At 44.1% G+C, this 27,133-nt stretch overlaps 3 protein-coding genes across 3 annotated transcripts in view; 2 read left to right on the top strand and 1 right to left on the bottom strand.

Moving 5' to 3' along the window:
- MYO3A (myosin IIIA) overlaps positions 1-8,646 on the top strand; it is a 114,971-nt gene extending 106,325 nt beyond the window's left edge. The window contains exons 33-36 of the mRNA XM_068673687.1: positions 876-985; positions 3,594-3,634; positions 5,191-5,331; positions 7,210-8,646. Of these exons, the coding sequence (XP_068529788.1) occupies positions 876-985; positions 3,594-3,634; positions 5,191-5,331; positions 7,210-7,324 (407 nt within the window). The 3' untranslated portion in view covers positions 7,325-8,646. The remainder of the gene's footprint in view (positions 1-875; positions 986-3,593; positions 3,635-5,190; positions 5,332-7,209) is intronic.
- The window catches only part of LOC137852211 (uncharacterized), a 143,668-nt gene that overhangs the window by 39,461 nt on the left and 77,074 nt on the right, over positions 1-27,133 (bottom strand). The window lies entirely within an intron of this gene.
- The window catches only part of GAD2 (glutamate decarboxylase 2), a 38,075-nt gene continuing 20,399 nt past the window's right edge, over positions 9,458-27,133 (top strand). The window contains exons 1-7 of the mRNA XM_068673684.1: positions 9,458-9,846; positions 9,989-10,048; positions 10,201-10,350; positions 11,326-11,559; positions 15,656-15,746; positions 16,581-16,693; positions 20,764-20,879. Of these exons, the coding sequence (XP_068529785.1) occupies positions 9,771-9,846; positions 9,989-10,048; positions 10,201-10,350; positions 11,326-11,559; positions 15,656-15,746; positions 16,581-16,693; positions 20,764-20,879 (840 nt within the window). The 5' untranslated portion in view covers positions 9,458-9,770. The remainder of the gene's footprint in view (positions 9,847-9,988; positions 10,049-10,200; positions 10,351-11,325; positions 11,560-15,655; positions 15,747-16,580; positions 16,694-20,763; positions 20,880-27,133) is intronic.

Raw genomic sequence — 27,133 nt, 5'->3', positions numbered from 1 at the left:
ATGATCATGCTACCTCTATAATTAAAAAGATGTCTGATGTATATGGGAGAGGTTTTATTTTTATAGTGTGAAAGAGTTTCTGGTGGCCATGAGAGAACAAAGTACATTCTTCCCTCTAAGACCCAATCATATGTAATTAGCACACCTGGGTTATGGAGTCAGAGTCATTTCATGTGAAAGAAGAGTAGATGAGCAGAATGCATTTCAGTAATTTATTGAATCTAGATCTTTATTCCACCCTCACACTATCATCATTGATGAGTGCAGAGATGTTTCTTTGACGGACTCTTACATAGCCCACAAGTCAGTGTCAAACCTAGAGCCTGGAGACTACCAGAAGGCAGCAGTTCCATTTTGTTTGAAAATCTTGGTTTCATTTCCATTAGAATGAATACATTCCTTGTATGTTTGTGGAAAGTTTTTGTAGAAGTAGAGACCATGAGTTGACTACATCTAAAACAGAGAATCTAAACTGGATTGCTCTGGATGCTATGGGCATGGTCATGCTGTGTTGCCCAAAGGTATGTCATTTGGCTTGAAAAAGAACAGCCTCATCAGGGGAGAATCTACATCATAATAATATAGAGAAGCAACCTTTGAATCAGGTAGAGAAGAGATCTAATGCTGGTCCCCACATTTGACACCTTAATGTCTGACTCATTATGTGAGTCCATGTGGGTAGTCAGGAATCAAGTAAATAAACCCATTCTCCTTTCCAGTCTGGATATGGGAATGCCCAAAACTGTTGCTTTCTTGAGTGACTGCAAGCAGTAAATTGGCTAAATGGATTTTTTTGCTCTCCAGTGAAATTCTCTTTGTGTAAAAGCCTCCCATTTCATGAAGAAATAAGCCTTACTTTTTTTTCTTTTCCGTAGTTGCAGCCAAAGTTGAAGACTCTCGCCCAAAACAGAGACCTCCAAGGAGGCCACGGAAGCCCAAGACATTAAACAATCCAGATGACTCCACCTACTACACTCTAATACATGTGAGTTTAGCAAGTTTTTGTGGGCTAAAACTGCTAGATAATTCCCACCTAAACATACTCTCTAATTGCCTGATTCCTGTGTTCCTTTCTAATACAGCATAAAAGCTGTGCCTTTCTGAAAGGAAGCAAGCCATAAACATCCAATTTCAAACTAGATTTGAAATTATTAAAATTCAGAGTTACCCAGCTTGGGACCCTTCATCAGGCCAATTTTTACTTTTGTACCCAACCATATGTACATTCATTATATGCATAAGCAGCATTTGCACTTTCAGTACCTAGAGGAAATGCCTACTCTCCGTAGTTTCTTTGTAAGTCATGGGAGAAAAACAGGTTCATTTGGAGAACTATTTTGAGTGTCTAAATTAGTGCTCAATCTTGCAGAGAGAGCAAATATTAAAATAGGCTGTATTAGTATGCACACTGTGACTTCCTTTACAAATGTGTCAGATTGTGATTATGAAGGAATTGGCAAATACAAACAGCTCAGGAGACTAATGGATTTGAGTGCCTCTATATATAGCCTTTGGTCCAAGTTCAGATACCAAGGTCTGCTTTCTTTTCTTGACTTCAGTGCCCTTAAATATATAGAAAAAAAAGGAAAAGGAAAAGGAAAAAAGAGAGAGAGAGAGAGAAAGAGCAAGAAAGTAAGCATAATGAGAGAAAATGTAAAAGCAGCTCAAAAAGCAGTTCCAACAAAAAAAGCAATTAATGTCATTTGCTCGAGGTGCCTGTATCTTAGTGACCTATTTTAGCAGCCGGTGAGAGCCCAGCTAATAAACTAACCGTAGCAATTGCTTCTCCTTTCAACAGAAGGTGTCACAAGGGCCTTTAGGGAGAGTTGTGTCTGGCATACCAAAAAAGACAAATACCGCTGTATTTTATTATGAGGGCTTTGAAATAACACAGCTTGGGAACAATGATATTCTGAAAAGAAATGAAATCCTTAAAAATACATTGGCACTTAAGAATGAGATTTGTTTTGTGAAAACAAGATTGGTAAGATAAAGGACTGAAGTGAAAGGCATGACACTGAATTCTGTATTGGGAAATGTCTGAGGAGATGTGTAATTCCAAGGCAAATGCACATTTAGAAAGTTGAGACTATGCAGGCAGGAACACCGTATTTTATGAACACAAATTTGTTACATGGCCATCTCCATAGCAGAAAACAGACATCACATCAGTACAGACAAAAACTGCAATGATATTGGGGATTTTTTAAACAAATTTTTAACAGCAGTTTTGCAAGGTATTAAATATTATTAACTTTGATTTTAGTTGTATTTTTCATGAGGGTGCGAAAAAGAGAAGCCTGTCTTCCTGACATGAAATTCACTGGTAGGGGAGAGTCAGAATAAGTTTATACTACACTGAAATTTATAAAATGGACCTATCAGTTCTGTTCTTGAACATTGGACAAGTCATTGACCTCTGACTTAGAATACCAGAGAGTCATTTTTTCCCAGCTTTCATGGCTTTTCTGCCTTACAAAAAATCTTGTGATCAGATGCTATTCACACATTATCAAGCCCAGATTACCCGGATTATGGCATGCACTATGAATGCATTAAAAAAAAAAAATCCTTTGTTTATGGTCCCCTTCTGTAAAAACAGGTATTTCTCTCACACCACATTATAGATGTTGATTAGACACCTTCCGTTCTCACTCATCTTTATACACATCAAATGAACTAAAGTGGTACACCGGTGTAAATGAAGCCTGACAATAGGCCTTTGTTCATACAAGCCACTAAAAGCTTATTTGGGTGGTTATTACTTTAAATCAGTCTGTCATTTTGAGATTATATGTCTTGCACATCTGCCTGCAGACTGAGGTGCGTGTCCACCAGGATTCCTGTTTCTCATGGCCTTACAGTGTTACAATGCATAAATTCTAGTAAGTGTTCACTGGTTTGAGAGAAACATAATCAAGGCCAAAATAATAGCAAATTTAAGACCATCTGCACTTAAAAATACTGCTTACGTTGCGCTTTAGATGCTGCAACATAATCTTCCTGAGTGTAAGGACAGAAATCTGTTAGAGATAAGAAATTACTCACATTCCTTATCAGTCTCCCTCCTCTGCATTTCTGGATGTCTCATATCCTAAAGACGATTTTGCCACCCAGCATACTTTTTATTAAATGGGCCTTTGTCAATTTTATCCTACTAAAACTTGTGACGCTGGATTGGCATTAATGAGAACAGGATTATGCCTTCTCCCACCGTGTTGCCTGTACACATGGAAATTCTCATGGCGTCCAGGTAAACTTGCTTCAGGGAGATAGTGTCATGAACATCATTAAAACAGCTACAGATACATGGAAGTTTTACTTTTTATTATTGTTGTTCTAATCGCAATTACTTTAGCTTTTTTTTTTTCCACAGCATTTCAACACATTCCCAGTGACATGCATAGCCACAGAGTCTGAAAAAAGATTTTGCCAGAACACTTGCTCTATGGCTCAACAAATGAAGTTCTCTGTATTTTCATTAAACAAAAAAATATGCAACACTTTCCTACCTAGCATATTGATGAGTCATACCTTTGCATAAAATTTCCTTACAGTATTTTTTAAATAATTTTGTGCTTTTTTTTTTTTAGAAATCAATGCAAGATGAAAAACGGAAACCAAGAAAAGAAAGGTAATTTTTTCATTATTTCACTATTGTCATTTTAATTCTCTAGAAATAGTTCCTAGCTGCACTTCAACTAGGAAAATAAAGCATTAAAAAAAGCATGGTGATTTGGTGATTCACAGGAAGGGCATCATATACAAAGTTAAACATGCAATTTTCAGCAACAAAAATCCATTATGGAATTCAGTTGTTCAGTTTTACTGCAGCATGGCCCTTTACCATGGCAACACAAGCACAATAATAAGTTAAGATAAGGTCCACATCAAAGATAGTTCTGACACAGAAAATAATTGAAGGTGCTTAAAATTCCAGTCAAAGTAAATGAGCAACCACTTCTTTTTTTGGTAGCAAAAATACAAAGGCTGTTAATTTTCTCTCCTAAAAATATATGACTGTTTGGAAATAGATGATAAAAATGGAAACAGTAAGATACAAGAGTAATACATAAATAACAGGCAAAGAGTAGATATTGAAATGTCAACCAGAAGCCTTTCTTCAGTGTAACTAACTGTTTTGATAGATTTCTGTAGAAATAAATGAAGCAATACATATGGAATCATAGAATCATATATTCTGCCTTCTTGTATTTTAGATCCTCACATGTGCTGTAGATGTTGTGCACAGCTTCTGACTTATATCTTAGCTCTGTATTGTTTGTGTTTCTATATATAAGCTTTTTGCTGTTCCCCAGTGACCCTGTGTAATGCTATGTTGGCCTTCTCATAGATGCAAGATACTTGAGCACTGTATGAATGAGCTGTTAGTGCTATCCTTGGCTGAGGTTGCAGAATCAAGCTCCATATCTAAAAACATGTATCTTCAATGAAGCTACATGACATTACACGCCCATAAGATGTGCTCACTGCATCTAGCATCATTAAACCACAGTTTAAATTGTCCTTGGTTGTGCCACTACTTCAAGGGCTCACTTAATATCCATGTCAGTTCTAAGTTACAGCTCTTCTGATACCATTTGGATCTTGAAAATAATCCACATCTACAGTCATCTTATGTTTAGCAAACAATCATCATCGTCATCATCTAGTGTTTCTCCCATCTGGCCTCAGTTTGGTTTCACTCATCTTAAATCTAGTTAAACAGTTCCATGACTGCATCTACTTTCATGTGCTGACTCTGTATTAGTCAAGCACACCAGCAGAAATCAAGGAGTTACTTGATTTCTAAAAAAAAGGCAATTGATTACTAAGAAAAGGTATCTTTAGGAAAATTATTGATATCTTCCTAAAGGAAAAATCTAAAATGGGCCAGGTGAACTGTACCATAAAAATACCTCTCTACTGAGTATAGTGGCAAAGCTATGCTCTTTCAGTTATATATGTTTGCTTTATGAACATCTAAAAGTATTTCCCATTGCAAAATTCTACATATCTGCGTCATACAGCAGCCACATTCCAAAGACAGATTTCTTGTGTTTATATATTTTTTCCTTAGACCCTCAACACATAAACAACCAAAAATGGTATTTGTTTGTGTTACTTTTAATGTTGAATCTAATGTTGAAAAGTGTTGTTAACTTGGAGTATTTATTTATTTATTGACAGTCTGAGCAAAGTGCTAGACTTAGATGTCTATTACCATGAAATTTCATCTCCTGATTCCACCTCAAAGGACAGCAGCTCTATCACAAAAAAGAAGAGACATCCAGCTGAGCGCAGGATTTCAACTTTAAGAGCTACTGAACGGTAAGTCATACAAAATAATAAAAGGAAAAAATAAAGGTTGTATATACTCACTGAGAAAAAATGCATATGCATATATACCTGTCTGCAAAAATAAATAAATAAATAAATAAAAAAGTACACTTTCACATTAGACATAAATCTATTTTTTAATTCATGGAATCTTGCCAAATTAGCATGGAATATGTGGAGCTGAAAACTTGACAAACAGTAGCATGATTTGTCTTCGGCCTGCCAGTTTTGGCTTCCCAAACTCCAGATGAGATGGACAGAGCTCCTGCTGTAAATCTTTGATCTAAAATTGAATACAACTATAGCAGAATCTAGGAGTTGTATTTCTGACTCAGTTCAGCTTTAAACAGGGTAGATGTGTGCCAAATTTTCTGCCTGCTTTCTGCAGGTAAGACACCTGCTTGACTGCCTCCTCCTGCTCTCCTGGAGCACCATGTGTGTTTACAGCCTGTGGTGGGCACCACCAAGGTGGACAGTCAGGAAAAAACTCTGAAGGGAAGGTCTGCTCTACCTCTTCTCTTCCCACATAGACTTCATAGAGGGTGACCTCTGCTGGGCAAAGGAAATTCGTATTCTTTCATCAATACACAAGCACACATCGCATATACACACAGTTATATATATTTATATATCTCCTTGTGTCTTCGTATATATAAGGAAAACCTGGAAACGACCTAAGTAAAAGCCTAAGGAAAACACCAAGTCTAGGATGATTGCTGAGATTTGAACACATATCAGCAAAAATGTTTGTAGAGCATTTTGTGCCTGTTACTTATTTCACTCTTTGGCACTTTTCATGTGGCATCTCAGTTAGTTTTAGAAAGGTGTTGTGAAGCCATGGAATTAAACCTAATAGTAATATCAGGGAATTACCACATAGTTCACATCTCTTGGAAAATGTTGCGTTTCTGGGGTTGTTAGTTACTCCAATCTTTCACCCTTTGTTTAGAAAGCTGCAGAATTGTATGACGTCTGGTAAGATGAATGAGAATTTTGCCACTAAGCTCACTGAAAGGAAATTCAGACCTTGTGCTGTATGCTGTCTGATTACATCCTAAATAGCCAAAATGGAAAAAAAAAATAAAAAAAAAATCAGTGTAACTCTTAAATTTACACTGCTACTTTTGAGGGCGGATTTATCTTTGTCTTAAATTCAATTGATACACATTTCTGCACTTCAGTATCTCTTGAATGGGGCCACCTGGATGTAAAAACTATGCAGTCAATTAGATCTGGAGAAATGAATCACTGAGTTTTTTTGGCTGTCTACCTTCGACACCGGTGTAGGACCAGCGGTGCAGCACAGTTGTAGTATATGTTTGTGTAGTTATTTCAGACTAATCTCCTTAATAAATAGCTGAGTTTTATTTTTAATCTTACTTCATGGCAACACCTGGTGTGAGGCCACCATTCCAGCCTGTCAGAGTTGGCTTCCCAAGCTGGCTTGCCATCTGAAAAAAAAAATAATAATAGTAAGACGAAATGGACACTTACAATGAGCTCAACAGGCAGGTTAAACACAGGCCAGACAAACCTACACCAGCTGAAAATCTGGTTCAAAGCCAGTAGGCAAAAACTGCTGCAAAGCACCCACGTGTTCTCAGTGTTTTTATGTCCTTTTATTATGTCCCCTTCGCAGAAGAACATGTTGTTCTCCTGTGTTCGTCTGCTCTCCGGATAATGTGTTTGTTCTAAGGTGCCTGCTTGATGCAGCACGGGGAGATGAGGCCTTGCAAAGTCGGTTGATTTTTTTTTCTTTTTTTCTTTTCTCCTGTCCTGAGGGTGGAGGTTAAACAGTCGATTAGGAATGTTTGCCAAGGTAAATGTTTTTATTTTAATTTCTGAAACACTTCTGTGCTTAATCCCTAGGTCAAGGGTTGCCGAAAGCTCCCTGGAAGAGAGTAAACCCGAAGATAATCTCTATGACTACAGAAGACTGCTGCGGAAGACCTCGCAGCGCCGGCGCCTTATCCAGCAGTTCTAGCTGCTGCTGCTGCTGTTGCTGCTGCCATTTGGCTTTTATTAGCATAATCTTTTTTATCATTTTATACCATGAGCATCCTATTTTTTTTTAATCTGTGATGTTTCAAGTTTACGTGTGTGTTCATGTGAATACGAATTACTGTAGTTTACAGCCCAACACCGTTGCAAAGGGACACTGTCAGTCACGTACCATGTACTTTAAAAAATAATTAAAAAACAGGTTTTTCTTCAGATACTACTGCTACATCTTAAAATTATTAAACATAAGCAGCTTAAATCTAGGTTACTTTTCTCAGTGCATATCACTTTCCTTTGTGTGTTTCATCAGTCTTACCTAATTAAAATAGATCATTTAGTTTACAGTTTCCAAGTTAAGCATTCAAATTTCCATATGCACCTTCAGAAAACCTTAGTTATTGTTTCTAATAAATTGTTTTACAGGAATAAAAAATTACAAGAACACCATAGGGGAATTTCTGTTTATTTTAGGTTTACAATGCCTAAATTTGAGGATGAACTGTAATGTGGTGTCCCTGTAATGAAACAAATGAATTGATTAATTGGATAGCATACTATAGCAGTTTATTTCATTATTGACTTAACTGTAAAGCTAGTAGCCAGTTTTAAAGGTCAATATTGTGTGTATAATTTTTATGTTGGAGACATCTATTTATGGGAAGTATATCCAGCCCTGTCCTCTGCCTCTGTGCTTTGTGACTAAACGATGAACTTCTAAATCGTGTTGCTTTGTTCTGCTTTGCATTAGATTTTTTAGGAATCTTAATCTCTGGGGTGCCAAGAAAGAAATAGAAAGACGCTCTCTGGTTGATTGCTGCCTAAATGTAATGATCATTCTTAATCAGTTCCACTAGAAATTAAATAGAAATAAAAGCAATAGCCACTGCGTTCAAAATTTCCCCCGATTCCTTATTCAAAAGACCTTATTTCACAGAAACCACGCAGATAATTGCTGTGCTTCCTTTCAGGATTCATAATTGCACGTTCCCAGCTGCAAAACAAGAGAAGGCAAATTTCATGAAGCCCGTATAAAGGCCTGATCCTGCTCTCTTGCTTAGCTCTCCTGAATATTACAATTAGCAGCAGCAAGCCACAGAGGTTGGGTTTTTGTTTTCCCCCACCCAGACACTTGGCCTCGCCCCAGGGACAGGTAGCAATTGCTTCCCAGTCTCGAAGAAGCTATGAGGCCACGGCACTGGGTTAAACTTTGCTGCAATGTAAAATTTGTGATAAATTGTTTAAATTTTGAAATCTATTTTAAAGTTGCTTTCTCATGTATTATTAAAACCATAATAAAAAGGCACAAGGCAGTGATGCAGTTGGCTGTGTCTGAATTCCACCCAGAAGTGATGAAATAGGGGACTGGGAAACAACAGGGCAAGGTGGGGAAGACCTCGCAGCGGCCTCTTGCCATGGGAAGCCCAAGTGCCCTTCTCCATCTCCCTAAAGCCGATGCCCTCAGAGATGCCCTCAGCTGTGGCAGCCCCCAGGGCTTGGCTGTGGCCTGTGGGCAATGAGGGCTCGCTGCAGGGCACCATATTGGCCTGGTACAGCCTCCCCTGCCTTCCTCCTGGGATCAGGGCTCAAAATCTGTGGACTCAAGACTCGAAATCTGCGGGAGGAGAAGCAGCCACGGCTCCTGCAGCCCCCAGGGGAGCTCTGGGTGCCTCCAAAATCGACGTCGGGGAGGTGAGGGGAGCAGGGCTTCTCCTCCTTCCCCCGGTGCAGCCTCCTCAGGGCGCAGGGAGGCCCGGGGAGCCCTCGGGGCTGCCGACAGCCCCGCCAGGAGAGGGGACACCAGGAGAGGGGGGCAGGGGGGACACCGCCACCCATAGCCCGGCCCGACGGAGCCCCCGGTGGGGCAGCCCCCTCCCCGCCCCAGCAACGCCCTGCTCGCAGCCCTGCCGATGGGGAGAGGAAAAAGGGGGGCAATTTCTCAACTCTTTCCATCTCTCGCCATAGGGGAAGCTTCCCCCGAAGCTCCGGGGGGGGGGGTCTCAGAGTCAAATCGGGACGGGTAAATAAAACCTTCCCCTCTTTTGCTCAGCACAGCCCGCTGCGAGGGGGTGGGAGGGGGACGCAGCCGCCGTCGGGCTGCTCTCCCCCGTGCCGTCGGTGCCAGCCCCGGGGTGGGGGCTCCGCGGCTTCCCCCCTCGCTCCGAGCCGGGGGGCGGCAGCGGGCGGCGCCTGCGGGTCACGATCGCGGCGGCAGCTCCGCGGCGCGGCCCCGGGGGCGCCCACGGGCGCTGCTCCCACCCACGCGTGCCCGGGGCGCCCCCGCCCCTCCGCCGCCCGGCGCAGCCGCACACATTTTGCACGCACATTTCCACGAGCACACACTCAGCTCACCCTCCCCAGGCACACCCGCTCGGACCGCCGGGGCTTGCAGCTCGCCGCTCCGCTTCCCTTCCCTTCCCATCCCCTGCGCCATGGCCAGCCCCGGCTCCGGCTTCTGGCCCTTCGGGGCCGACGAGGGCTCCGCGGCGGCCGAGAGCCCCGGCACAGGTAGGGGGGCACCGGGCGGCCCCGACGGCGGCCACCGGGGCTCCGAGGTAGGGGGTGGCTGGGGGGTCCCGGGGAAGGAGAGGCGGGTGCCGGGCTCGTCGCCCCCCGTCCCCACGGCTGTCGGCCGCGTTTTGTCTTGCAGCGAGAGCCTGGTGCCAAGCGGCGCAGAAGTTGACAGGAGGCCTGGGGAACAAGCTGTGCGGTAAGGGCAGGGCGGCCCCCGGCGGCGGGGGGCTGGGGGCGGCCGCGGGATGCGCCCCCCGAGCCGGGGAATTGGAGGGGAGGGGGGGGGATGACGGGACCGGGGGCTGGGGCCGCGGTGCTGAGCCCGTGTGTGTCCGTGTCGCTGTCAAGCTTTGCTCTACGGGGACGCCGAGAAACCCGTGGAAACCGGCGCCAAGGCAGCCCCCGGGGCAGCGGAGCCGCGGCCGGTCTGCACCTGCGACAAAAAACCCTGCGGCTGCCAGAAAGCCGACGTGAATTACGCCTTCCTGCACTCAACAGGTAACGGAGCTCCCGGGGCGGCGGCGCGGCTCTGAAAAAGACCGAAAAAGTCCCCCCAAAAAAAGGATGCTGCGAGCGGGGAAGTGCCGCGGCCGGGGGGACCCGACGGGGCGAGGAGGCTCCGTGGAGCGCCCAGCCCCGGCCCTGAGCCCCGCCAACCCGCTAGAAATAAAGAAAAAAAATCCCGAAAAAAATGAAAATTAAAAAAAAAAAAAAAAAGCAGCATAAAATAAATTAGCCCCCCGGCGTGCTGGAGCCTGCAGGTCGCTTTTTTATACGGGGCAGCGACAGCAGCGACCTTCCCGTTGGAGCGCCTGGGATGCGATTAAGGGTGGCGGCGAGGAGGGAGAAGCGGGCTCGCACCGGTTGACTTCAGCTGGGGGTATTTATTTTTATCTTTCCCCTTTTCGCTTGTGCTGCAGCCCCCGGGTACCCTCAGCTGCCCCAAGCAGGGCTTTGAGGGCACCGCTCAAGCGGTGCCGGGTGCGTGCTGCTGGGCTGCCCGGCATCGCCCCCCAAAAAGGCATTTGGTTATCAACAAGTTCCCTGGCAAGCCTTACGCTGGGCACTCGCGAGGAAGGTCTTTTATTTTTGCAAGGCAAATGACAGGTTTTCGAGTGCTTCTTGTAACATTTATTTTCCAGTCCTTATTTTTCTTTTTTTCTTTTTTTTTTTTTCCTGATCGTTTTCCCTTTTTTTTCTTGTTTACCTGCTCTCTCTCATAGTCATAAAAAATTGGTCTGAAATATACTGCAGGCAAAAATTGCTGTTTTAGTAGGAAATGAAAATCTAACTAAATCTCTGAAAACGTTCCTTAAAATATGATCTTACCAAATTGCTTATTAAATAAAAATAAAATCCACTTTTATTGAACACAGAGAAAAGATTTCCCAGACATAAACGTGAGAAGCCTGTGCCCAGTATCTGTGTGTAAGGTCATAAAACGAAGTTAACTTTTTCGTTCTCCGTTCCCAGACCTTCTGCCAGCATGCAACGGAGAAATAACAACGATGTCTTTCCTCCAAGACGTTGTGGACATTTTACTTCAGTATGTGGTGAAAAGTTTTGATAGATCGACAAAAGTTATTGATTTCCACTACCCAAACGAGCTGCTCCAAGAATATAACTGGGAACTGGCAGACCAGCCACAAACCTTGGAAGAAATTTTATTGAACTGCAGGACAACCCTGAAGTATGCAATTAAAACAGGTAATAGCTGCCCTCCTTTTCTACCCGGTATGGTCTCATCCAGTGATTAAAGGCGTCGTTTCATTTTATCTTGAAGCATCAGAGATGCGAGCAGCCCCTGTATTTTGCCAGCTGCAGGCAGTTTCTAGCAGGGACAGGGATCGCTTTCCTAAACGATATAAAGCCCTCGCAGCCCCGTGGTGGTGGCGGTCGGTGCAGCCTCACGCACCCTTTCTAATTTAAAATAATTTCTCCGTGTGTTGGGGTTGTCGAGCGTGGCACTCGGCAGCCACCTTCGCAACTTCCCTCCGTCCCTTTTTGTCCATTTTGCTTGGTAGGGGCTGGGACCGGGTCTGCTCCTCTCAGACATGGCGATGCCGAGCACAGGGGTGGCTGGGGCATCCCTGCAGGGAGGGCACAAGGGACCGGGACCACCCCATTTAGCGGCCAAAATCCCCAAATCTCAGTAAGCATCCTATAAGTGCGAGCGCCCAGCGGCCATTTGCCACCTCTCTCCCCTTACCTGCGTGAGGACATAAAACCTGGAAAATTTGGCAGAAGCGTCTGCAGGATTTATATTGTGGTGGGTTGTTTTTTTTTTTTCAGGCTCGAGGAATAAAAATGATCCCCGAATTGTTTCAATAGCCGTTTTTTGTTCATTTTTCACTGGGGGTGAGTTGATTCCTGCCTGGCCAAGCTGGGGCACGGGGCCTGCCCACGCGTGGGGAAGCCCCAGGTCCCCACCCGGGGCCACCTTAAGTAAAACGCCAAGGAGCAGACAAAAAGCACAGCGGCAATTACAGCGGGACTGGGAAATAACGCGGGGTGCTGAGAGCTCTTAGTGGGAATCTGAATTGCTGAGAAATTGCCTAAAAATCAGTGCGTGCCAATTACCGAGAGAGACAAAAGGCTGCTTTGTGAATCGAGGCTGCGGGGAAAACAAAAACCAGGTTTTGTCACCTTTTGGGAACAGACTGATCCCAGTAACCACTGGGGGGGATCTTTGTAATCCTCCTCGTTTAGGGGCAGCAATATCCAGCTGGGTGCTTTTGATATACGGGTCTGATGCTGTCACAACGGTCTGTAAAATACCAGAATAAATAGTTGGGTAAATGATATCTGCTGGAACACAGTCGATGAGTCCAGTGATCCTTGTGATGTGTCTGGACAGGGCGCAGGAAACGTTTCCCTGAACGCTGTGAAACTCGGGGTCTGTGAATCTGTGAAATCAAAGAATAGGGTTTCTTGAGCAATTTTCGTTAACCTGCTTTGTGAAAGCCTGTTTGATATAACAGAGCTATTTTCTGCATCCAAAAAAGACCCTTCAAAATAGCGTTATCGGTTCCCTTGCCTAAATATGCGAGGCTTTCCCTTCTTTGCATTTTTTGTTGTTGTTGTTTTGATGCAAATTGCACTTTCCAGGCTAGAGGAGCGGTGCTGGGGTGGCAGGGCTGGGAGGCACGAAATGTGCCGGATTTCCACCCAACCCCGTTTATTCAGAGTAAAACACTTGAAATGCCCTCAGAGAGGTGAGGTTTCTGGAAAAGAAATCGCATCGCCTCGATTAGCCTTGGGGCCACAGCCAGCACCCCACAGCCCAGCACTGATGGCCGGTGGGGATGTGAGCGGTCAGAGGGCCAGGTGCCTGGCCGAGGGGCAGCAGGAGGAAGGCACCCGCTCCTCTCTGCCTTCCCCTGCCGTGTCTGTCCATCAGGGATGTGGTGGAAGCGGGTTTGTGAGGGCAGTGTATGGTGTGGTGTGGTGTGAGCGTGGCCCTGGCTTGTCACAGCCCTGGCCCGTCACCTCACGATTTATCCAGGGGTGCGTGTGAAGGCACTGCATGTGATAAACCTCTCGGTGTGGAGCACAGCTCTCCCACCGCCCCCATGTCCTGTGTGTCTGTCATGGTCACCGCTTTGTTCCTGACGGCCGGGACAAACGAAGCGCCTTTCAGGCAGGAGGCACCCAAGCCCTGATTTCTGAGCCCCTCTCAAAAGCTCATCTTGCCCGGAGCCTGCCTGTCAAGCGAAGCCGCAATTTTCCGCAGCTCGCTCACGTACTGGGGTGCCACAGGGATGGAAATCCCCGGCGGCTGGGACTGGGGTCAGGCTGGCGGAGTGGGTTTGTGGCCGTGGCATGCTGAGGGTGCGTTGCAGAAGAGCGGGGCACTGGAGGAAGGCGTCTGTGCAAGCAGCAGCTCCTTCTCTGGAGATGTCACTGCAGGGAGGGGACGTTACTACAGGGAGTTGTTACTACAGGGAGAGCGCTGCACCCCCCTCTGTGCTCCAGGGCAAGGCTGTCGCATCCCGCCCCTGTAGCCAGCCCCTTTCGTGAGGTGGGCTGCGAGGTTTCCGTGAAGAAACAGGCAGTGACAGCGAGGTTGTCCCCTGGGGCTGGGTGCTGATGGAGAGCTGCTGAGACGCTGCCGTGGCTGCAGATAGGAATTCTCTCATTCCGCAGCTTTTCAGGGTGGATTTATTTTGTAAACAAGTTTTTTTCTGGCCTCTTCGAGTCTTCTAAAAATTCACCAAAGGCTTTCAGCTCATAATTCCTTGCTGATTTCTGGCAGAAGTTGGGAGCTAGCTAGGAGCTTGGCTGATGTCGAACCTGAGACACAAATACTGAAATCTCAAAAATAAATAAATAAATATATAAAACAGAACATCACCGGGGAAATGCAGAGCCCCTGGTGCAGGACGGCTGTGGCTGTGTGTGGCTTTGGTGGCAGTAGCAGGGCACACTCGTGTCCCAGCGCCACCCACCCGAGGGGAGAGCAGGGGCCAGATCCTGCTCCTTCTGCTGGGTCTCTGGAGGGCTTCGCCCATGTGCCCCGGGCGGCACTGGTGGGGGAAAGAGGCAGCTCAGGGCAAAATGCAGCCAAACAGGGCAGAGAGAGCACCGGGTTTGTCACAGATGAAGGATGCAGGGACTGGATTTGGTGCCCACCCCCCTCTAGCCCCTCATCCCTTTGCTCTGCCCCCAGAGCCCAGCCAGTGCCTTTGTGCGCAGGGAACTGGGAACCGGGAGTGATTCCCTGTGCTGCTCCATGAGCCGCGTGTCTGTGCCTGATAAGGGGCCACCGGAGACCAGAGATAAGTTTTCCCTCGGTTCTGGGTCTGCGTTTCCTCAATCATCTTGCTCTATCTTTTGTTTTCTGTGGCGGCAATAACAGAGCCTCGTCTGCGGGTCAGGACAGGTGTTTTTGAGGCAGAGGAGGCTTTCCTTCACGTCAGACAGCATTTAGATAATTGTTAACCTTCCTTAATTTGTACTGGTAATTGTGCCACTTAACAGCAGCTTGCAGGGAACAACTAGAAAAAAGACGAAAAAAAAGGGGGGGAGTTTTAATGGTTTCTGTTCCTTGTTTTAATGTCTCCAGACACATTTTTAAGAAAAATCTCTGACGGGATTTTGGAAAAATATCAGGAGCCAATTAGATTAACCACATAAATGGACAATCAGCCCATTGAGGATATTCTTGTGCATCCTCCTGATGTGGCAGCGATGCTGGTTTTGTTTAAAATCACAATTGCAAGCAGCCAGGCTGTTGTAATTGCAGCTTGGCAGGGAAGAAATGACAAGTACCGCCACCTTCCCTGCCATCTTCCTGCAATCATCAGCCTTTGAGTCATGTGCAGAGCAGTCACCAAAATGTTCCATTTTCTCATTTTGCCCCATCTATTATAATCATTAGCCATTCATCACTGATGTTATATGTACTGGCAAGCTCCTCAGATGGTGTCTCGTGCGTGCCTTTCAAACCTAGCCAGGCACAAACCCATTCGGTGACAACATGTGACACACGACCAGGAGTGAGCCGCTGTTTTTGTGAGGCACCATCATGCTCATTTTCAAGGCACATTGAAAGAATAATGGGGGATGCCGGAATGCATTATTCTGTGCTCAGTGAAATTACTCAGATTTACTTCATTTGGAATGAGAAAGAAGAGAAATCCTGACTTCTCCAAAAAATATATATATATTTTTGCTGTTTGCTTTATTTCATACCTTGAAAGCACTTCCTTCTGTATAGAAATCCTTAGGTAAATACACTGCTCAGCACTGAATAGTTCCAGTCAGTCATCAGCCTTTTGATAACATTTTCCATTTTATGCAGGGCATCCTAGATATTTTAATCAACTTTCAACTGGATTGGACATGGTTGGGTTGGCAGCAGACTGGCTGACATCAGCAGCAAACACTAATATGTAAGTAGCAGAATTTTTTCATGATATTAAATAACATTTTACAGTTATACTGTACAGTATTAGCTGGTGTAGCTGAATGGAAACAGGAATACTTTAATGTTAAGTGTGCTAGAAAAACTATTGTCTGCTTTTTAAATGATTGCCCTACTCATTTACATGAAGATTTCAACATTGTTCTGTAGACTGTCTTCTATGAAATTCCATCATAGAAATATGATGTCGGCTTTGCTAACCCCCCAAAATGTACAGAAAAATTATTCTAGTGTTTTGCATGCATAAATATGTGAAATGGAAGGTGTGCTAAGAGAACGGTTGCATTTATATGGGGGGGTAGGTATAATTCATAGAGCAATTAGAGCCATTGCTTTCTGTAAAAAGGAGGTGCAGAATTTAAAATGTTTTTGGTATTTTTTGCACTGAGAGGCTAGGAAGTATTTTTGTGCACTTGCTTTACGAACAGCTTTACGAACTGTCTTGTCATCATGAACAGGACTGTTAATGTGCATGCATCTAGATATGCAAATAGGTTTTGGCAAGGCGAAGGTCTGGTTCTGGCCAGCAGCTCTTGAATTCAGGGCAAAGCCTTGAGCCTGGAGGAGGTGGGCATGATTTGTTTCACTGAACTGGGTGGAAACAGAGTGTCCAGTGCTCTTGGCATTTCTCCTTTTAGATATCTGACATGAAATCAGAAGAAGATTATCAGAAGTGTAGTAAAACAGAACTCTACCCAGTGCAAGATAGAGTGTATTGTGGCTATAATGTAATGTAATATTGGTAACAGATGTGTTAGTGTTGTAGCTCAAAGCATTAAATATGGACATTACTACATTTCAGGTTCACCTATGAAATTGCTCCAGTGTTTGTACTTTTGGAATATGTCACACTAAGGAAAATGAGAGAGATGGTTGGCTGGCCAGGGGGCTGTGGCGATGGGATATTTTCACCTGGTACATGATATTTCAAGCTTTCTTTATTTTTCAGACTATGCTATGTGACATCCCCTGTAGTTGGAGATCAAACATAATTAAATATGCATGTTCAAGAGGACACTTGCTAATAACCACCAGTGGCCTCTTTGAGATAAAGTATTGCATGTTTATGAATTTTAGAGATGTGATTATGAGAGTCTGTTTGAGCAAATTGCACTGCATTATAAGCAGCTGTAATGGCACATGGGAAACGTAATCAGAAGAGACATTGCCTTGCAGTTTTGCTTTGCCCCCGCTTTCCATGGATTACATGAAACAGAAGGAATATTGTATTAATAACGGAGCAAAGAAACACAGCAATGCTCTCCATCACTGCAGGGGGAATTGGAGTGAGGAGGGAAAAATGTGGCATGCCTTTAAGCAAATTGAGTGGATGGGTAGGATCCCACCCATGTTACAGTTTGCATTTAGCTTTCCACATGCGAGCTGGCCTTTGGGGCTCAGTGGGGGTACCTGAGTAGCTCGTTACCCTGAGTTGTTGAAGGCTCAGAAACCTGGTTCCTTCAATAAGGCAACCTGGCACATCAATAAGGCAAAAAATTAGTGTAATTAACTGTGGAGAAATAATTGACTCTTAACACATACTACATTGTTAATTTTTTTTTTAATCATTCCACTTATTCTTGATTTTTACTTTGTCACCTCCTATCTCACTCTGGAACTTTGTTGCTAAAAATTTTGGCCTATCTGTCTCCCCAGATTGAAAAAAATAAATAAATTACATTAGGCAGAGCATCTTGGCATGTCAAAAGAGAACAGACTGATAGTTTGTGGGGAAGGAGGTCTTCTGGAAAAAAAATGTTCATTGACCTATTAGAGAGGAAAAGAGCATTTGGACTGTCAAGCCAAAGGAAAGACCTTACAGATAACAGCCTAGGATGTATGAGCCTCCAAGTGCACGAAGGATGAAGTTCATGCTGTGTAGAAGATCAAACAAGACTCATTTTCTGCTGACCTCTGACATCTGAATGCACAAGAAGGAGGTGGTGCAGGAATTTTGGGTTGGTCCCTTCCTCAGAGGTGGAGAAAAAGGCTAGGAGAGTTTACATTATTTCTCATTGAGTCCTTATGTAAAAAATAGTGAGAGCAAAAGCTCTGACAGCTTTTACTGTAGTGCTTAGAGGTCCTGACCAGAGCCATGATCTGGAGATCATGATCCATCACACAGGACAGCATCCAAACATGTAACATGAGCCCAATTCCTAAGACAATGTTTTTTGAAATGTAGCACTGATTGGTCACTATCCTGACCTGACAAAGTACATCTGGTATTCAGGTCCTCCGTTTTCAGGTTTCAGCCAGGATAGCCCTGCCAGGCTGGCAAAGGACCTAGTGAGGGAGAGGAGAGCAATAGCAGTGCTGCTCAGCAGGATGGGATGGGCAGAGGCTGGGCACAAATCTGCCCCAATCTGGTACGCTGTGCTTGAGATAGCATCAGTCAGGAAACGTATCTGCCTCAGGAGGAGAGAGATCCAGGTCTGACGTCTGCAGAGCTAGGATGCTACCTGGCATGACGGATAATGGAGCTGACTTCATTCAGCTGTAATGCCGATGCTCTCAGGAGCAATGTAGCAGTAGGAAGAGAAACAAACACAGGGGGGAAGGGGGGATGTGTCTTCTGTGTTTCTGAGCTTGTTCTCTGAGCTAAAAGTAAAGGCTAATAAATTCATGTATCTAATTCTTCTTCTCTTCTATCTGACTAAGCAGCGGGTATCCCCAGTTCCCAGCCGGGCAAGCCAAAATAGGTCCTGAGGCAGCCAGAGCTGGGGCAGGAAGTTTTTGGGACACCAGCAACACCAGGACAGGCTTTCTAGCATGCACATGTATATGTAGTGTCTGGTTTGTGGAAAGTTCATGTTTCTAATTCACTCTTTAAAAGGAGCAATACCCAGGGTGCAAGTTCTGCTTTCTTAGACAATAATCGAAATCACTTTATGCTGTCTCCTCTTTTCAAACCATCACAGCTTCCAGTGAAGACAGAGAAAAGGTTCTTGCTCTCTGCATTCTCTGCAATGAAATGTACAGTATCGATACGTGCAAAACATAAAGGCCTGATTAGGATCTCCAAATTTTGTTGGTGTGTTTTGTTGCCTGCAATTAACGGTGGGTGTAAACACAGCTGCAGAATTAAAGGCAGAATGTGGGCTCATTAATAAGTTTAAGGTAAAATGGCTAGGTAATAAATAGTAGGAAAACCTGGAAACCTAATATTTCAGTCTTGATTCTTTTGACACCGAGCCAGTGACTTTGGACAAGATAGGCCAAATTTCTTCAGCCTGGACGCCTTAGATCAGTCACCTAAATCATCAACAGTAGCTGCTGCATGACATCTGCATGTTTTAGGAACAGGAACCTGACCATTTCCTCTAAATCTCTCCATTTCTCATTTTGTCATTTGTCAAAAGAGGTGTAGAAGTATTCTCATACCTCTCAAGGTATTTGAGAGAGGAGGAAAAAGCAGCCCCCTGGTCTGTGCTGAGCCCCATACCAGCCGTGCCATTTCTCTGTTCACCTGGATTCACACCAAGGCCCGTGTGGTCAGGGAAAGCCCAGAGCAGGGGTGGCCTCACTGCAAAAGCATAACTAGGACACTGGGTAGAAGTGAAGGGCAACGCACAATTTCTGTGAGCTCTGGAAAACGATATGTATACTTCCAGCAGGATTAATACAAATCATGCATGAGTCAAAGCTATGTTAAATTTACCAGCACATGTAGTCTGCTGGTATAACATGTAGTAATGTCACTGCTTTCAGCAGAGATATCTTGATGTGTTTAGGGGGTGGATTTTATTTTATCTCTCTTTAGCTGTCCAAGCATTGGGTATCTACCCTAGGCCCATTACAGCAGTTCCTGTCTATTCAAGGGAGAGGGGTGGATGCATCTGCAGTGCACAGCATCCCAGCTACTGCTGACAGCTACCTTAGGATGAGCTGAGCCATCCTCTGGAATTGTCTGCCTCATGCTCTTCACTCTATTTTTAGATGGATGAAAGTTAGGTTGCAGTCAGACCTGTTCACTTAAAAGCCTAAAACCATGATCAGTATACACTTTCTCCTTGTATAAATATATGTGCATAAGCATCAATATAGAACCGATCTGTATATATATGCACTATATATACAGGATAAAACTGATGGGTTTTATATATACATGTATGCTTGTGTGTGTGTGGCTGTGTGTGTTCATATGTAAAAGTACCCAGACTCTGCCTCAGGTTCTGCATTATATTCCCATAGTGCTCATGCAGTATCGATGTGTAGTCATACACTGCTTGACTGTAGGCACTGAGGCTCAGTAAAAATCTTAGAAAGGAAGAATGAAAAGCATGCTTTTAATGGATGCATTGATAATTTAAATACAGAAACAAAATACTGTAGACCTGTCAGCTGATGCTTGAAATGGGTATTTTAAGTCAATGTACCTCAGGGATTTTAAGGACAGAGTTAGGGAAATGTGACTTTTTCCCCTTGCTCCCATCAGGACAAATGAAAATAAAAATATATTTTGGAATGACACTTTTTCCTTTCTCTTCCTTCTCCCCCTTCAGTTATCCAGAAGGCAGTATTCATTGGGACACACTGTGTGGGTTTCTTCAGAACCAGGGCGTGAAATATCACCCTGCTTTGGGAAGGGAGAGCATGGGTTAGGTCGCTCTTGGAAGCCTCTTACGAAGTTGCCTTGTGGTGGCATCTGTGGAAAGGAATGGGATTATTGTGTAGGTGGCATATAAAAAGATAAGATTGGGGACTAAAGGAAAAATGATGGGGAAAAAAAAATAGGATAAAAGGAAACTCCAGTCACTTTTTTTTTGCAGTAGTGCTTTATGCATAAATTGTTACCCAGGTGTAGTAGATCTGTTATTGTACAACCCAGCTGTGAGGGACCTCAGGATGAAGAAACCACATTTCTGCTCTTGGGCAGAAACATTAACATTAGAATTAGGAAAACTGTAGCAAGACTTATCATTTGTACTGGAATGGTATTAAAATGCATAGAAAAAGTAACAGTGTATTACTGTGGACTCCAGGTGGTGCCATATCTAACATGTATGCTATGTTGATTGCACGTTTCAAGATGTTCCCAGAAGTTAAAGAAAAAGGAATGGCAGCTATTCCCAGACTGGTTGCCTTCACATCTGAACATGTATGTGTTTCTGTTTTTTTTTCCTATCTGGTACACCTGTTTGTATTAATTCATGACAAAGAAAATAGCTAAAAAAGAGTTGGTAGCCAACTGTCTTCATTTCTATTATTCCTTCAGTGGGAATGAAAAAATTGGAAGGGGCTGGCTTCTTGATATGTGGAGGGATGAGCTGTGCACTTCTCTGTGGCTGGAATCCAGGGAAAGCAAGCTCTATAAACCATTGCCCTTCTTTTTATTCTGCCTTGGGTCTCTACCAACACTGATGTGGATGGGAAGGACCACAGCAAGCAGTGAGAGCATCGGGCTTCTGAGTATCTGGTGTTTGGGTCCTAGAATCATAGAATGGCTTGGGTTGGAAGGGACCTCAAAGATTATCGCACTCCAACCCCCCTGCCATAGGCAGGGATGCCACCCACTCGAGCGGGTTGGCCAAGGCCCCATCCAGCCTGGCCTTGAACACCTCCAGGGATGGGGCATCCACAGCTTCTCTGGGCAGCCTGGGCCAGTTCCTCAACATCCTTACAGTGAAGGATTTCCTCCTAATGTCTAGTCTGAATCTGTCCAGTGACCTGGATCCCTCGGAGACAGCAGATCCCCATGCCTCAGAGTACTTCTAGCTGACCCGACCCTGCTGTTCCTTCGCAAGAGGGTGATAACACATGTGAAGATAGTTGTATTAGAGTGCTCTGTGTAGAACCAGCAGCTGTGGTGTGCTGTGGGGCACTGGGCTTTGCTGTGGGTCTGTCTCTGAGTGAGGCCCTCAGCATACCAGGGTTCGCTGCAGGCACCAAGAACTGGTTGTGCTGAATGGGGGTTTCTGAGGTGAAGGGAGGTGGGTGTCAGGGGACCAGAGTGCCCATGTGGGAGAAATGTGGGTTTTTGCTTATTTAATAACCATGTTTTCTGTCATGCTAAGTCATGTTTCTGTGTGTATTTTGGGGGTTATTTGGACTTTAGGGCCATTTAAAACTCCTTGCAGCTTATAATGGAGAATGTGCGTGCAGGATGAAGTGGAGGGGAAAAGGGTTGTACTCAGTAAGGGCTGTGAACTGTCTTCAGGCTTCATGGTCCGTTTCTAAATTTCTCTTCAGCAAGGTGGGCTTGGCCACCAGGACTCTTTGATGACTGAGCTCAGCAGGACACCATCCATGCTGGGTGACTACATCTGCCTGGCTGCCTTTTTTGACTTACCAGAGAGTGTGTTTCCAGTCTGTGCAATTGTGAAGAGCTCAGTGTCCTAACAACTGATCAGAAATACTTTGGAGGCAATCCCACCAAGCATGCCTTTCATGGCATTAGGATGAGATACAATACAGAACGGCTGGCTCCACATTGCAGAATAATTGCCCCCAAAGCAGTCGGACAAAAAATATTCTATGAGTGTGTAGCAACTCTCCAAAGTTCGCTGCACAGCTAGAGATCCATTATTCATATGAAAGTTACAAACCTAATAAGTATTGCAAATAAGGTTCAGCATGATTATTTAAAATAACAAATCCTATTAATCATTAGAGAATTTCATTGTATTCATAGCATTGGGATGTTAAACAATGAACCAAATTGTGCTATCAGTCTCAAAATAATGAAATGAGCTTTAATAATTGTGTTTTCATGCCAAGGAAGAAGCAGCTCCCTTAGCAAATTAAACATTCCAAAGTCAAATATACCAGTGAATCCACAGGCTAGCATCTGAAATGTTACATTTTAGAAGTAGCCTGAAATTGCAGTTTTGTCCTTTCCTCAAGCAAGTTTTTATAAAGTATGTAATAGCACATCTTCTAGGGAAGATGAGAAACCAAGCTAAGTGAAGGCAGGAACATTTAACTCTTAATTACCCAGCAGGCAGGGATCAAGGTTTAACCTTCAAAATAGCAGAGACTGTTAAAGAAATTGCAGAAGTCTATACAAAACAATCTGTTTTTAGTCAGAAAATGTCATGCAGAACATGAATAGACGGTAAGATACGAGAATGGCATTTGTCTTATTTATCATGTCATGCTGATCTTCTGCTTCCTTTCAAATTCCCCAGTCTGATTCTACTTTCTCCCTGCCACAGTTGGATGCTGTTGTACAATGATGACCACAGAACTAGTAGTCTGTAAATGCCATACTGTCATTTCCCCATGATCTGCACATAGCATGATAGTAAACAACACTTAAAGTTACTGTATCTGCTTAGAAACATTGAGATTTTTTTCTTGAGATTTTTCGGTCAGAAGCAAAGATTCCAGTATCAGCAGTTTTCAGACAAGAATATCAGTATCAAGGACCAGACTCTATTTTAATTTCTGCCAATCTAGAGTTTCCATTATTATAAATGAGTGAAGTTACTCCACAGTTGCCAACAATATTACAGTAATCAGAATCCAGCCTCACTCTGATGCCATGATGGTTTCAGCTGCCAGTGGAGAAGAAGGGAAGGGAGAAGTAATTTGCAGCTCCTCAGTAATTCCCTTCCTAATTTAGGAATCATCATGTGCCTAAATTAGGAGCCTCATTCCCTGCACAATCAATCAGTGAAGAGAGGCATCTCTGGGGTGAAACTCAGAGCATCCAAATTAGGAACATAAATGTTGCTTAATTTAGATATTCTAAATCACCTTCAGGAGGGGTTCACCTACTTCTGTGCATTAACCATACAGAGACACCCATCTCCTGATATACACAACCTACATTGGGTGCCTAAAGTAGGTTATGTGACTACTCCAACCCTGCACCTGCCTGATAAGCAGGTTTTCCCCAGGCTGTTCAGTAGGACTGTGCCATCTCTTACACTCTGATTCTGTTCATTTCTGTTTCACCAGGGACAGTGAAGTACATCATAACTGCTTAGGCTGGGCTTGGCTTGGGTATAATTGCAGTGAGGTGCGCTTGCACTCAGAACTTAATTTAGTCCTCTATGTTCACCATTTCATCATCAGTCATTCTTGATTCTTCACTGGTGCAGGAGCAGAGTGATGTCCTTCAAGGCAGCTGTTCTGGACTGCTTGTGACGCAGGAGACCTTGTCTCAGATGGGTAAAAGTGATGGATGCCAGTTGTAGAAACCTATTTTAGTCTATCATTTCACACACAAGAAAAATCTAAGGTGAAGGCCTCCTCCAATGTCCCCGTTGCATCAGCTTTAGGTTGGTGTGAGTGTTCAGAAGAGCACGTCCTTTTTTTGCCTTCTCAGAATATTTTAATTGATCCATTTGTCTACAAGGTAAGTGCTATTGCATTTTAACCACTCCAACTAGCACTCTCCTAGACAGCATCTGGCAGTAGCTGGGAATAGCATGGAGCAGAACATCCCTGGAAGGTGAAAAGGACAAAGTCACTGTACTCTGAGGAGAAAAGGGCTGTGGAGAGCAAAAGATGCAGAGAACTAGCCAGATTCCCATTACAAAGCAGTCCTTGGTCCTTTTATCCAGTTAGAAAGCCAGCAGGGCATGGAGAGGCTCTTGCTTCCTCTGGCATCCCCCATTGGCATGGGTTTTGGGGTGAAGAGGCTCCTGCCTGAGGCTTCACTGGCAATAAAACTCCAACAGCCACTGGCTGTGGTGGGAGGATCTGGTGGCCACTCAGGTATAAGAAGTCAGACCTGTAGACAGACAGACGTAGCCACGGGGACCTCATCCTCTGGGGGAGAGCTGGGAGCAGTGGCTTGACCATGGTGGTAGGGGAGCACCCTTGCATGGACAGTGCGTGTAGCATCCCCACAGCGATCAGATTAGTGGAGGCAGTTTGTGATAAATAGCTGCTTCAGCTTCTTGCACGCTGATTTCCCTTCGTGGACAAGGCCCATTACATACAGGGAGTACAGAAAACTATACTAGTAGCTGCAGGAGAAGGATATTTTCTGTCTGAACAGTTGCTGAAATCTGACACAGATATTGCTGGCTATAAGACAGAAGGAAATGAAAATTGACTTCTGTCCCAAAGCAGACAGTTTGACAGACCTCCCTTTCATAAAGACTTCAAAAGAGTCTGGTTTTGTTTCACTGTAGATAGGAAAGCCAATCTCTTTGTCCCAGCATTGCTGTGACACATGATGTTGCTCTCTAGCCAGGTTCCTTGGAGGCAACCTTCAAAGCAATCCAAGTGTAGCCAGTGTGTCAGGGCTTCCAGGGAAGGTTTGAGAGGCCTGGAGAGCCCATTTTCCATTTGGTGGCATCAATTATGAACCCATAAGATACACTTCTAAGCACATAGAGAAAGTAGGGAGTGGTATTGTTTCCTCACAAGGAAATTAAAAATCAAACTTGAGGATTCAGGCATTCTTCCTTTGCATTCCCTAATATTCAATAACTAGAAAAGTTTTTTTATTAATTTATTATTATTATTATTATTATTATTATTATTATTATTATTATTTTGGTGGTATTCAAAGCCAGAGGGAAACAGTGAAAAAAATGGTGTTACTTGAGGAGCAACTTAATTAAAGTAACTCCATTCGAATCAAAGTAAAACTGCTCTCCAGAAAAACAACAGCCTGGAGCAGCCTATTTCAAAGCAGGTATTAGTCATGTAGGTCTTACCCTTCTTCTGATCAGTATTTCTTGACTTTTACATTCCCACAAAACCCTTGTGAGCTCAGTGCAATGTTTCTTGTCCACAGGTAGCACTATAAAACTATCAGCACTGGAAAAAAGCAAGTTGTAATTCTTGCTGGATTAGTAAAGGACTATTGAGTGACATCTTTCAAATATGCAAAAGGTCAGAGTATTAGAATGTTGTGCAGAAACATTAATATATTAATTTCTTTCCTGATGTTAGCAACTAAGTTTAAAAATTGAATAGCAGTAGCTAAAGGAAACAATAGCAAACATATATCATAATGTATTTAAAATGTGGGACACGGTACACTTTTTTTGTAGGCAACTGAAGGAAAATCTATAGCTTACAACGAGACTTTAGAGGTAGGATTTATGTCACTTAACTTTAATCACCGAAAGTGTAAACATTTAATCTGAGTTAGTCTATGCACTTTTTATAGCCAATAAAAAGAGATAGATCTGCAGAAGACAACTCATCCCAGTCTAAAATTGGTGCCAAAGCCTCAGGGATGCAGTGCCTTCTGGAGGTACCACTTCTTCCCCACTACTGAGGGAACCCAAGCAGCTAGCCTAGATCGGGCACACATTTTTAGATGCTTCAAACACAGAGAGGAGACCAGCCTTTGCATTCAGAGATCCTACATTATTTCAAGCCCAAGGGAGGTGGAGAGGAAAGCACGTTCACCTCCTCTGCTGGTGGGGTGAGTCTGGGGGTCCAGGTCTGCAGGACACCAGGGTGCCATAACCAAACCTGCAGCTCTCAGAGAGGTTTTGGTTCCTGGGTGGCTCAGCTTGCTCAGCATCTGGGATCTTGCTGATGATGAGCTCCCTCCAAATAGCTTGTGTCACTCAGGATTTTTGTGTGCTGCCATCTGAAAAACCAGCCATGGCTCTGGGGTGTACAGCATGAGGACACTTCTTCATGACAGCTTCAGCCCTGCCAGATGATGAGCAAATAATTTAGCAAGCTATAAAAATAGAAGCATCTGTATACTAACACACTGTTCATTTAAAATAAAAATGGCATACTATTCAGCATTGTAGCAATGTAGCTTGTAGCAATACCAGTTCTTCCTTTTTCCAACAGGCTTATTTCATTACTGCACCTTTAATTACTTTGCAGTGTGTTTTTACTTTACAAAGCTCACTATGAGAAAATGGCTATCAAACTTGCTCCTAACAGCACCTGAAATTTCAGACAAAAGGAAGATTTCCCTGACTCAAGATCACTTTTTTTTTTTAATTTTTCTGACCATTAATATGCTTTTGTCACTAAGATCGATTAAAACTCTCTTCCTCCTCATTCACCGCTGAACTTCAAATGTATTTGTCTTCAGGGAGAAAAGAAATGCTGGGGATGTATGTGTAGCCTTCCAGCCAACCTTTTGCAGCACAAGGGTGCTTGAAGGAAGAAGGAAAATGCGATGACATCCCACTCCCACCCGCACATCCTCCTGTCTCTGACAAGCACGGGACAGGGGTGAAACTGGTCCTGCCTGCTTCTTCTTGCCTGGTCTTTGATTCAGGACTGGCATCAAGCAGTCTGTCCCATCCTCCCTTTGTGGCCCTGGCTCTCCCACCATAGGACTTCAGCTCTAACTCCATCATGGCTGTGTAATAAGCAACCGTGTTCAAGCTCACTTCCTCGCAGGGCTGAGCAGTCTGTGACCCCCATATTCCAGAATCGGTTACATTTAATGTTCTTCTTCCCCCTGAA

This window comes from Anas acuta, chromosome 2 (genome assembly GCF_963932015.1).
Source record: "Anas acuta chromosome 2, bAnaAcu1.1, whole genome shotgun sequence".
Taxonomy (NCBI): domain Eukaryota; kingdom Metazoa; phylum Chordata; class Aves; order Anseriformes; family Anatidae; genus Anas; species Anas acuta.
Note: the sequence above shows the minus strand (reverse complement) of the source record. Positions and strands in the feature narration are given on the sequence as shown.